The sequence below is a fragment of the Stegostoma tigrinum genome, chromosome 5 (genome assembly GCF_030684315.1).
Source record: "Stegostoma tigrinum isolate sSteTig4 chromosome 5, sSteTig4.hap1, whole genome shotgun sequence".
Classification (NCBI taxonomy): domain Eukaryota; kingdom Metazoa; phylum Chordata; class Chondrichthyes; order Orectolobiformes; family Stegostomatidae; genus Stegostoma; species Stegostoma tigrinum.
Genome location: NC_081358.1, coordinates 30,748,328 through 30,760,915, shown reverse-complemented (window position 1 = coordinate 30,760,915; position 12,588 = coordinate 30,748,328). Strand labels below are relative to the sequence as shown.

The 12,588-nt window shown below is 44.7% G+C and overlaps 1 protein-coding gene across 3 annotated transcripts in view; it reads right to left on the bottom strand.

The window, feature by feature from the left end:
• Positions 1-6,419: 6,419 nt before the first annotated feature.
• Positions 6,420-12,588, bottom strand: part of cpa6 (carboxypeptidase A6) — a 75,433-nt gene continuing 69,264 nt past the window's right edge. For 2 of the 3 annotated variants that reach the window (XM_048529645.2, XM_048529646.2), the window contains exon 11: positions 6,420-6,860. In XM_048529645.2, coding sequence (XP_048385602.1) covers positions 6,667-6,860 — 194 coding nt within the window. In that variant the 3' untranslated portion in view covers positions 6,420-6,666. The remainder of the gene's footprint in view (positions 6,861-12,588) is intronic. The other variant, XR_007247415.2, reaches the window with a different exon arrangement.

Below are 12,588 nucleotides of genomic sequence, written 5' to 3'. Positions count from 1 at the left end.
ATGCTGCTTGGTCTGCTGTGTTCATCCAGCTGTACACCTTGTTATCTCAGATTCTCCAGCATCTGCAGTTCCTACTGTCTCCGAAACATTTTTACATCGTTCCCTGATCTGCTTACATATCTGTTCCTCAATCCGGGGCTGGCTATTGGGAAGCCCATAGTGTAACTCCACTATAATGATTACATCTTTCTTATTCTTAAGTTTCACCTATATAGCCTGGATGAACCCTCCTAGATTTCCACTCTCAGTACAGCTATTATATCCTCCTTAATCAGTAATGCAACTCCTCTCACCCTATTTATATCCCACTCTAGCTCACTTGAATGTCTTTCAGATTGATTATGACCTTTTGTCAAAGCTGCAAGAAGTTGAAAGTTAAACAGTTCATGAACAAGTATATGGAGAATAGAAAAGAACAAAAGGTGCAATATGATGGACGCCAGGAATTACTAAACAATAAAATGAATGAAGGAACAAAATGGAACAGCAGTAAGGGACAAGTAAAGGAATGAAAATAGGCCTGCAGCCACTGAAAATGGTAATAGGAGAAATGTTACACCTCCCATCCAAAATAATAGCATCAATGATTATAGTAAGTTAATGAAATCACTTCCAGTACAGATTGTTAAAATTTAGGAACTCTGTGGCACAAGAGGTGGCCATATAGCCCATCTCATTTGTGACATCGGAATCAGATTTTCTACTAATGTCATGAATTTCCACATGAACCATCCTTTGAGGAAGTCACCTATCACAGAATCATAGAATTTCTGCTGTGCAAAAAGAGGCTATTCAGCCCATTGAGTCTACACCAACCATCTGAAGAGCATCCCATCCAGACCCAGCCCCCTACCTTATCCCCATTAACCCACATATAACAGACTAGTCCACCTGGCTTGCAAATCTTCGGACTCTGGGAGGAAACCCTTGCAAACGCAGGGAGAACATACAAACCCCACATAGATAGTCGCCCAAGGCTAGAATCAAACCCAGCTGCTGGTGCTGTGAGGCTGCAGTGTTAATGTTGACCGATTCTGTATCCTTACCATCCTCTGGATGAAAGACTTTCTCCCTAACTCCCTTGCCATCCTTCTGACAGTTACTTTAAATCCATACCCCTAGTTATTTACTATTGCTATCCACTTTATCTAGGCCATTCATAAATGGATACATCTGAATTAAATCTACCCTCCGTATCAAAAAAGCAATCCAGCCTGCTCGACCTTTTCTTGTTTGAGAGCACCCCAATCTCCAATTTCTTTCAGTTCTCCACAATGTTACTCAACCTGCAATTCCTATTTCTTCCTTGTATATCCCACATAATAATAGTTTCTGATACTTTATGCTTTTCGTTCAGATTTCCAGCTTTTGCAGTGTTTTGCCTTCATTATATCAATGAATACCTTTGTAAACATAACTTATAGTAAATATCAACTTTATCAATGTCATGACAATTCTGCTGTTCTCTCCCAGCAGGTGTCACTCCAACCAGCAAGGCAGCAGCATCATTGCTGAAATAGAAAGGCAGCTAAACAAACTCTGAAATAAGGAAGCACTATGGTCCTTTATCTGGGAATGTATATTAAATTAACAAATGCATTAGTTTAAAGCCATGTACTACTCACATAATTAATTTTTTTTAAAAGGGCATTCTGTCTTGCTCAACTTCTTGGTCAATTACAAGATTCAAAGCTATTATTAGAAATATACAATAATGAATTCTCATGGTAAGTGTAAAATACACAGTAGAACTACCAATAAATAAATATTTGGTTGATGTTGATATAAAGCTGTATATTTTGCCCTGTTCAAAAATACTTCATCTAATGCTTTAAAAAAGTTACAAAATTGCATACTGCTCTATAAGTCTCGACTTGTGCTTCTGCTTTATCATATATTGCATTTCTGTATTTGCTCCAAAAATCACTACCTCTGCCATTTAGAAGGTCAAGGGCTTCAGATGCAGGGGAAAACTACTATCTACAGATTTCCCTTCAAGTCACACACCATCCCGACTTAGGATTAGACACTTTTCTTTCACTGGGTCAAAATCCTGAAATTTTCTTCCTCATAATGCAGAGTACCTATGCTGAATAGACTGTTGCACATTCAAATTAACTGCTAAGAAAAACCTTCTCAAGGGGAATTTAGGGATGAGCAACAAAGTGTCTTTCTGCTCGCATCCCATGAACAAATAAAAAATGTAATCCTATTTCAGAAGAATTATAATTAAGACTTGGAAACTCCTTGGGCAAACTTTTAATTGCAGAGTTGGCACAGATCCTCGAGAGGGCTAAAACCAAGAAGAATGTCAATGGGTGGAATGTCCAATGTGATACCACCATTACTTTGTTCTCCATCACTTCCTGGTATAACATTGACATTGCAGCTGCAGGTGACAGGCATTAATATTAGATGTAGGGGAAGACGTGACATAATAACTAATGTTTTCATTTGTGACTGTCAGCCAGCACCATGTTTCCAACAGCAACTGTTCAACCATGGCAACTATCCATTCATGCTGCATTGAAGTTAAAGTGACCTATTGTAGCTACACCCATGGTTCTCTGCCTCTCCTGCCAGTAATGAGCAGAGAGTTTGGACTGTGAAGGGTTAAGTAATTGAAAAGGCTACAGCTGAAGGTTTGGTAAGGGCACATGAATATAGAATGGCAATTGAGAGGTCCTGACTGGGGATGGTTGTGCAGTGGTAATACCACTGTACTAGCAATCCAGAAGACCAGCCTAAGGTTCTAGGACATAGGTTCAAAACCTATTATGGCAGGTGGTGGAATTTGAATTATGTCTGGAGGAGCAAATTGCATAAATATTTCCATCCTCAATGATGGGGTTTACGGGTGGGTGGGATGATTAGCACATTAGTGCAAAAGACAAAGTTGAAGCATTCGCAACCATCTTCAACCTGAAGTGTCAAGTGCATGAACAGGTGAGTGAGGGGAGATGGTGCTGTGGTGGTATCATCACTAGTGTAATAATTGAGAGACTAAGGTAAATGTCTGGGAATATGAGTTCAAATGGGTTCGAAGCCACAACTGGTGTACTGTGTGCTGTTCTGGTTACCTCACTACAGGAAGGATGTGAAAGCACTAGAGGGGTTAAAGAGGACGTTCACCAGCATGTTGCCTGGGATGGAGAAAGTGAGGTATAAGGAGAGCCTAAATAGGATTGGAGATAACAAAGTATGGAGCTGGATGAACACAGCAGGCCAAGCAGCATCTTTCGGATCAAGGCCTGAAACGTCAGCTTTTGTGCTCCTAAGATGCTGCTCGGCCTGCTGTGTTCATCCAGCTCCACACTTTGTTATCTCAGATTGTCCAGCATCTGCAGTTCCCATTATCTCTTGATAGGATTGGATTGTTTTCTTTAGAGCAGAGAAGACTGAAGGGGTACATGATTGAGTTGTACAAGATTGAGGGCTATGGACAGGGTGGATAGAGAGCAGCTGTTCCCCTTGGTTGAGGGATCAGTCATAAGAAGGCATAGATCTAGGGTGAGGGGCAAGAGATTCAGGGAGGATTTGCAAAAAAAACCTTTTACTCAGCAGTTGTTGGGAAATCCAGATTGCACTGCCTGGGAAGGTATTGGAGGTTGGAAATCTTATAACCTTTAAAAAATATTTGGATGAGTACTTCAGATATCGTAACAGTCAAAGATATAGAACACTTGCAAGAAATTGGGATTATCACACCTCTGGTAGTAGTTATGTTGGTGCAGACTTCTCCAACAGAGAATTCTTCCAACAGAGAATCCCCCTCCTCCTCACGTACCACCCCACCAACCTCCGGATCCAACGCATCATCCTCCGACACTTCCGCCATCTGCAATCCGACCTCACCACTAAAGACATTTTTCCATCCCCACCCTCATCTGCTTTCCGGAGGGACCACTCTCTCCGTGACTCACTTGTCCGCTGCACACTCCCTTCCAACCCCACCATACCCAAGTGCTATACCTGCCCCCACTCACTCCCATCCCAGGCCCCAAGATGACTTTCCACATCAAGCAGATGTTCACCTGCACATCTGCCAATGTGGTATAGTGCATCGCTGTACCCGTTGTGGCCTCCTCTACATCGGGGAAACCATGCGGAGGCTTGGGGACCACTTTGCAGAACACTTACACTCGGTTCACAATAAACAATTGCACCTCCCACTCGCAAACCATTTCAACTCCCCCTTCCATTCCTCAGACAACATGTGCATCCTGGGCCTCCTGCAGTGCCACAACAATGACACCTGAAGATTGCAGGAACAGCAATTCATATTCCACTTGGGAACCCTGTAATCCAATGGTATCAATGTGGATTTCACAAGCTTCAAAATCTCCCCTCCCCCTACTGCATCCCAAAACCAGCCCAACTCATCCCTGCCTCCCTAACCTGTTCTTCCTCTCACCTATCTCCTCCTTCCACCTCAAGCCACACCCCCATCTCCTACCTACTAACCTCATCCTGCCCCCTTGACCTGTCCATCCTCCCCAGACTGACCTATCCCCTCCCTACCTACACTCACATCTACTGGCTCCATCCCTGCCTCTTTAACTTGTCTGTCTCCTCTCCACCTATCTTCTCCTCTATCCATCTTTGATCTGCCTCCTCCTCTCTCCCTATTTATTTCAGAACCCTCTCCCCCTCCCCTATTTCTGATGAAGGTCTAGGCCTGAAGTGTCAGTTTTTCTGTTCCTAAGATGCTGCTTGGCCTGCTGTGTTCATCCAGCTCTACACTTTATTACCACTATCACTTTTGCTGGATTTGCCCTGTCCAACCAGGAGGACAGACCCAGCACAGTGGTGTTCAGTCAGAAAGGAGTTGTCGGGAGAGTCCTCAACATTGACCCTGGACCACATGAAGTTTCATGACATCAGATCAGACATTGGCAAGGAAACCAGACTTCGATCAGATCTAGCAACTCAAGACAGGGTATCCCTGAGGCGCGGTGGGCCATCAACAGCAGCAGAATTGTACTCCAGCACAATCTGTGACCTTATGGCTCAGCATATCCCCCATTCAACCATTACGATCAAGTCAATGGAGAACATAGAACATTACAGCACAGTACAGGCCCTTCGGCCCTCGATGTTGTGCCGACCTGTCATACCGATCTGAAGCCCATCTAACCTACACTATTCCATGTACGTCCATATGCTTGTCCAATGACGACTTAAATGTACCTAAAGTTGGCGAATCTACTACCGTTGCAGGCAAAGCATTCCAGTCCCTTACTATTCTCTGAGTAAAGAAACTACCTCTGACATCTGTCCTACATCTTTCACCCCCTCAATTTAAAGCTATGCCCCCTCGTGCTCGCCATCACCATCTTAGGAAAAAGGCTCTCCCTATCCACCCTATCTAACCCTCTGATTATTTTATATGTTTCAATTAAGTCACCTCTCAACCTTCTCTCTAATGAAAACAGCCTCAAGTCCCTCAGCCTTTCCTCGTAAGACTTTCCCTCCATACCAGGCAACATCCTGGTAAATCTCCTCTGCACCCTTTCCAAAGCTTCCACATCCTTCTTATAGTGCAGTGACCAGAACTGTACACAATACTCCAAGTGCGGCCGCACCAGAGTTTTGTACAGCTTCACCATAACCTCTTGGTTCCGGAACTCGATCCCTCTATTAATAAAATCTAAAACACTGTATGCCTTCTTAACAGCCCTGTCAACCTGGGTGGCAACTTTCAAGGATCTGTGTAAATGGACACCGAGATCTCTCTGCTCATCTACACTGCTAAGAATCTTACCATTAGCCCTGTACTTTGCCTTCTGGTTACTCCTGCCAAAGTGCATCACATCACACTTGTCTGCGTTAAACTCCATTTGCCACCCCTCAGCCCAGCTCTGCAGCTTATCTATGTCTCTCTGCAACCTACAGCATCCTTCATCACTATCCACAGCTCCACCGACCTCAGTGTTGTCTGCAAATTTACTAACCCATCCTTCTACGCCCTCATCCAGGTCATTTATAAAAAGAGTGCAGGAGGGCATGCCAGCGGGGCATAATTACCAATGTGGTGTCAAACTAGTGAAGCTACAAAACAGGAGTACTTTCATGCCAAACAACATTACCAGCAAGTGATAGAGCTAAGTGATTTCACATTCAATGGATCAGAACTAAGCTATGCAGCCTTGCCACATCCAGTTATAAAGGGTAGTGGACAATTAAACAATGCACCAGTAGAAGAGTCTCCACAAGTATCCCATCCTTAATGACGGGAGAGACCAGCACATCGCTGCAAAACATAAGGCTGAAGCATTCACAACAATCTTCAGCCAAAGTGCAAAGTGGGTGGTCCATCTTAGTTTCCTTCAGAGGTCCCCAGCATCGCAGATACTAATCTCCAACCAATTTGATTCACCCCACATGATGGAGGTGAAACTCTGCATTCTTGTGATATTGTGTAACAGTATGAAGCTTATGGCAATAAATGTCTGTCATTTATGGTTGCCAAAATACTTACATTTATTTTCAAATTGATTAATTGTCACTGGGAAAGTTATCATTTATTATCTATCCCACACTTCATATGAAGCCAGAATGTAGAAAGGGATGTAAATGTTTGGTTAAGTTAACTTAAGCAAAAAGTTATACTTTGAAATGCTTTGAATTAAATTTAAAAACTCTCATCAGGTGAAGGTGACTAGCTCAACTCAAAGGGCATTTCTTAAGAATGTGGTTTGTAATATTTTTTACAGCTAACATTGTTTCTGTACATGTGGGTTTTATGAGGGATTCTGGTAAAAGAAATCCATAATATCCAGTGTCTCGCAGTTCAAATGCAAATGCATATGGGATGCCATGTTTATAGGCCCAGTCCATAGAACTACCAGAAGTGACATCTGAAAGGAAAAGGAGAAATCCATCATCAGAAATGACTTTTCAATGTATCATAGCATAATGATGAGCATTTGACTCAACTGAATTAATCTAAACAATAAGTCAAACAGGCATAATTTTACTTTAAATGATTCCAAGGATTTCACTATAAGTACATTATGCAGAAGCCTGAGATAACAAGGTGTACAGCTGGCTGAACACAGCAGGCCGGACAGCATCAGAGGAGCAGGAATGCTGACATTTTGGGTCATCAGAAATGGGGGAGAGGAAGGGGACTCTGAAATAAATAGTGTTCGGCGGGGAGACGGATGGAAGGTGGATAAAGGAGCAGATAGGTGGAGAGGAGACGGACAGGTCAAGGAGGCAGGGGATGGAGCCAATAAAGGTGAATGTAGGTGGGGAGTTAGGGTGGGGGTTGGTCAGTCATTGGAAGATGGGCAGGTCAAGGAGGCGGGGATGAGGCTGGTAGGTAGGAGGTTCGGGTGGGGTAGGTCAGTGAGGTGAGAGGCGGATAGGTGGGAGAAAAGATGGACAGGTCAAGGAAGTGGGTTGAGCAGGGCTAGTGTTGGGATGAGGTTGGGGGAAGCGAGATTTTGAAGCTGGTGAAGTCCACATTGAGACCATTGGGCTGCAGGGTTCCCAAGCAAAATATGAGGTGCTGTTCCTGCAACCTTCGAGTGAATACCTGCACATCTGCTAATATGGAAGGTTTTCTTGGGGCCTGGGATAGGGGTGAGGGATGAGGTGTCGGGGCAGGTGTAGTGCTTCCTGCGGTTTCAGGGAATGGTGCTGGGTGTGGTGGGGAGTGTGGAGCGGATAAGGGAGTCACGGAGAGAGCAGTTCCTTCACAAGGCAGAGAATGGTGTGGAGGGAAAAATGTCCTCAGTAGTGGGGTCAGATTGCAGGTGGTGGAAGTGGCGGAGGATTGCATTGAATCCAGAGGTTGGTGGGGTGGTACGTGAGGACGAGGGGGATTCTGTCTTTGTTGTTTTTGCGGGGAGGGGGTGTGAGGGATGAGTTGCAGGAAACTTGATGGATGTGGTCAAGGATAACAAAGTGTGAAGCTGGATGAACACAGCAGGCCAAGCAGCAACTCAGGAGCACAAAAGCTGTTTTCGAACACTGTGGAGGGGAAGTTGCAGTTGTTGAAAAATGAGGACATCTGGGATGCCGGGGATTGGAATGCCTCATCCTGGGAGCAGATGCGGCGGAGGCGAAGGAATTTGGAAGGGAGGATGGCATTCTTGCAGGAAGGTGGGTGAGAAGAGGTGTATTCTAGGTAGCTGTTGGAGACGGTAGGCTTGAAATGGATATCAGTTTCCAGGTGGTTGCCAGAGATAGAAACAGAGAGGTTCAGGAAGGAGAGAGAGGTATCAGAAAGGGTCCAGATCAGCTTGAGGTTGGGGTGGAAGGTGTTTGTAAAATGGATGAACTTTTCAAGCTCCTCGTGGGAGTGGGAGATGGCACCGATGCAGTCATTGATATAACGGAGGAAGAGGTGGGGGATGGTGTCAGTGTAGCTGCGGAAGAGGGACTGTAAAGCTTGGGCCCATGTGGGTATCCATGGCCAGCCCCTTTGTAGGGAGTGGGAAGAGTTGAATGAGAAGTTGTTAAGGGTGAGGATGAGCTCGACTAAGCAGATAAGGGTGTCAGTGGAGGGGGACTGGTCGGGCCTGCAAGAGAGATATTGAGGACCAGGGAATCAGAAGTTTTGGAGGAAGTCTTTCCCCTTTTTAAAAACTACGACATGTAAAGAATATCTTGGGATAAGTCCTCCAGAGGCTAGGACTTGAGGAGATAGCCTCTCAGGAGGATCCTTTAGAATTCAGATGAGAAGGAATTTCTCCAGTCAGAGGGTGGTGAATTTGAGGAAGTCATTGCCATAGAGGGCTGTGGAGGCCAAGAGATTGAGTGTATTTAAGGCAGAGATGGTTAGGTTCTTGATTAGTTGAGGGTCAAGGGTTATGGGGAAAAGGCAGAAGTATTTCAGGCCGTGGCTAGGCCCAAGGGCCTGCATTGGTAGTTCCAAAAACCTTTACGGAGATAAGACTTAGACTTTGAGATCTGGATGTTTTTCTCAACTTTGTTTTCTTTTATTTCTGCTGTTGTTTTTTTTTTGAGATTCCAGTTTTATAACCAGGTTGGCGACTTTGCACACTTATCACTGTACTTGTATTCTTATATTTCAGTATATATGACAATAAAATCTACGTCTAAAAATTCTGAAAAATTTATTTGAGAAACATATCAGCGATAATCAAATGGTGGTGCAGACTCGATGGCTGAGTGGTCTAATTCTGCTCCTATATCTTGTCGTCTAATTTCCAACAGAGCAAGCACTTCAATCCCTAAAGCCTGTGTTGGCATTTTTCTTTAGCTGTTCAAAACTAATCCTACTTCCCTGGCCTCTTCCCATAGCACTGTATCCTCTATTTTTTCAATGATTTACTCAATTTTTCTTCAAGGAAACAATAGTTTTCACTGCAGTCACATGGGTTGAATATTACAAAGGTCTGAGTGAGAATTGTGGCAGAATTGGGACAGAAATCTAATGACGTCCATAATGATGTCAGGAGTATCTTGCTCTATCCTTTACGCTTTTGCGGAATGGCAGGGTCAGTTTTTCACAAAGCAGTGCAAGTTGCCAATTAAGGGGGTGTTATAGCTTGCTAAATGCCTTATTAATAGCTCAGCACACCTCACTAATTGTTGGCTTCCAGTCTGAGCAAATGTGCTGCACAAGCCTAATGTCGAAATGTCACAGTATTTGGCAAATTCAGCTCACCATTGAAATGCCTCCATGTTGCTGAAGGCCAAGCATCATCTCACGGCCCAATCCATGGGCACCAGCTACGCGCATCTTTCATTCGTGAACATTGGCATCCTACCTTTGTCAAGCTCTCATAACAATTATGGCACCTCTCAAATCCAATCGCAGTCCACTTAGGAACCTCAGAGTTTTATTGCAGGGAGCATTGGGCAATTCGCATCAAATGGATGTAGTAAGGACCCGTTGTGTTCTGGACAGGCACTGAGCTCATGGATTGAACCAGGCTGCACCTCAGGGCTGCTTACATACTCTCTTAGAGCTTGCTAACTTAACGCCTACCTGCATGATTACAACCTTCTTGCACTGCCTTGTCTCGCCATGCCAATTAGTGCGTTCATGGCAACCAGGCAATTTGCCTTGCTGGTCAACAGCCCTCGGTCAAGGGTTGTACATTAGGAAATGCAATGGCCTAGTGGTATTATCGTTGGAGAGACCCAGTCAATGTTCTGGGGACCTGGGTTTTAATCCTGCCATGGCAGTTGGTGGAATTTGAATTCAATAAGTCTCTGGAATTAAGTCTAATGATGACCATGAATCCATTGTCGATTTTCGGAAAAAACCATCTGGTTCACTAATGTCCTTACCTGGTCTGGCCTACATGTGACTCCAGACCCACAGCAGTGTGGTTGACTCATCACTGACCTATGAGCAATTAGGGATGGGCTACAAATGCTGGCCTAGCCAGTGATGCCCTCATCCTGTGAATGAATAAAAAAAACTTGCTAAAAGGCAGCATGCTATCTCAATGCTATTTCCTCCATACTCCCACTTCAGGAGCTAAGGAGATGGTATCTCATCATGGTGGCTACAAGACTAAGGAGAGAGAAGACATTGCCCTTAGTCTTACTGATTGTGCACCACTATGACTCAGACAGTGAGATTAGCATGAGAACCCAGAGAACTGGTAATTACTCAGTTAGCAGGAGATGGATCCTCACAACAGCAGTCCAAATCTTCTCCTGTAAGGCCAGGATTCTCCTAGATTAGATTCCCTCCAGTGTGGAAACAGGTCCTTCGGCCCAACAAGTCCACACCGCCTCTTGAAGCATCCCACCCAGACCCATCCCCCTATAACCCACACACCCCTGAATACTACAGGCAATTTTGCACAGCCGATCCACCTAGCCTGCACATCTTTGGACTGTGGGAGCAAACTGGAGCACCTGGAGGAAACCCATACAGATACAGGGAGAATGTGCAAACTCCACACAGACAGTCGCCCGAGGCTGGAATCGAACCCGGGTCCCTGGCGCTGTGTGACTGCAGTGCTAATCACTGAGCCTTCTTGTCAGGGCTGAAGATTCTAATGTTGTGTACCCCTCTACCCATTGAAATGTCACGAGGTTCCCGCAGAGTGATGAGGCAGGGCAGAGGTCATACATGGTTGGCAGTGTGGGAGGATGCATGGAGGCAAGGAGAGTGAGAGAGGGAGGATGTTAAAAGCAACTGTGAGAGTAGTAAAGCTTTGTAGCTTCAAAAATGATATCTCCAAACCAGATCATAAGGGTTAATCATTAACAGCTAATTGGACATGACAATGAGCAATTAAAGAAAGTGGAGAGTTATGTGGCCGAGTGCAAAAAAAGCCTGTTTTGGCTGGATTGACCCTGGCCAGGTTCGTGGAAAACAGACTATTGTGCATTTAACACAGAGACACCTGGACCTGTTTTTTCAAAGAAGAATACTTGGGAAAAATACTCAGATCAGAAATGGCAATAATGCATGTAACATTAGATTCTGAATAGTACTTAAATTGGGGTCTCTGCCCCACTCATTGGGCCAAGTTCACAAGACTAGTACCATACAATTGAGGTAGACCTCACTGCCATCCATCAAGATCTCTGGTGTGAAGACAAGGCAGTGAGACTCATTTGTTTGCATCCGTATAAACTAGTTTAAGCTAATGGGTTGGCTCAATAGTTTATATATCAATAAAGTAGATTAAGTTAAGAAATTTGCTACATATTAAAGTGCACGTGTCTTCTTGAAATCATTTTGATTGGACCTTAAAGAACCCACGAGATACTTTCAGCCTAAGAATACAAACATGGGCCTTAGTAGGAAGTGGATGCAGGAGCAGAGGTCAGGTGTGAGTGAAGTCACAGAAGCAAGAGTGTAGCACTTAGCTTGAGGGAAGTGGAATAGATTAAAGGCTTTCTTCCAGCCTTGCCAGCCATTCCTTCTCACCATTGAGAAGGCACTGACCCAAGGGATGACCTGAGAACAGGCTGCCGGATACCAGTGACACAGCCTCTTCTGCCAGTCCTCCAGCAGGAGGACGCTTCTCCACACCACCCAGTATACCAGATCCCTGTAGGAGAACAGCAAAGCCACCTTCCCCCTTGCAACATCTTCAGAAAAGGTCCTTGACTGAGTAGAGCACATGCAGAAAGTCAGTGCGTGCCCAGGTGCACAGTGGTCTTTTTAGTATAGTGCAGCCACCACGATAGCCACTGCCCCATTAGGTGCTATACTCACTGCGACAGTCACTGCCCCACTACATGTTACGGTCACTGCTACAGTCACTAATCTGTTTGGCCCCAGATGACACCCTAAATGAAGCAGCTCCTGAACTCATTATAGCCTTGATTCAAACATGGTCAAAACAGCTGAATTCCAGAGGTGAGGTGAGTGACCGCCCTTGATATCAAGCCTGCATTTTACCAAGTGTAGCATCAAGGAATCTTGCAAAAGCAGAATCAGTGGGTATCAGGGAGAAAACTCTTCAGTGGTTGAGTCACACCTGACGTATATGAAGATGGTTGTGGTCATTGGAGGTCAGTTATCTCAGCTTCAGAACTTCTCTGCAGGAGTTCCTCAGGATAGCGTCCTTGGCCCAACCATCTTCAGCTGCTTCAACAATGGTCTTTCCTCCATTATAAGATCAGAAGTGGGGGTGT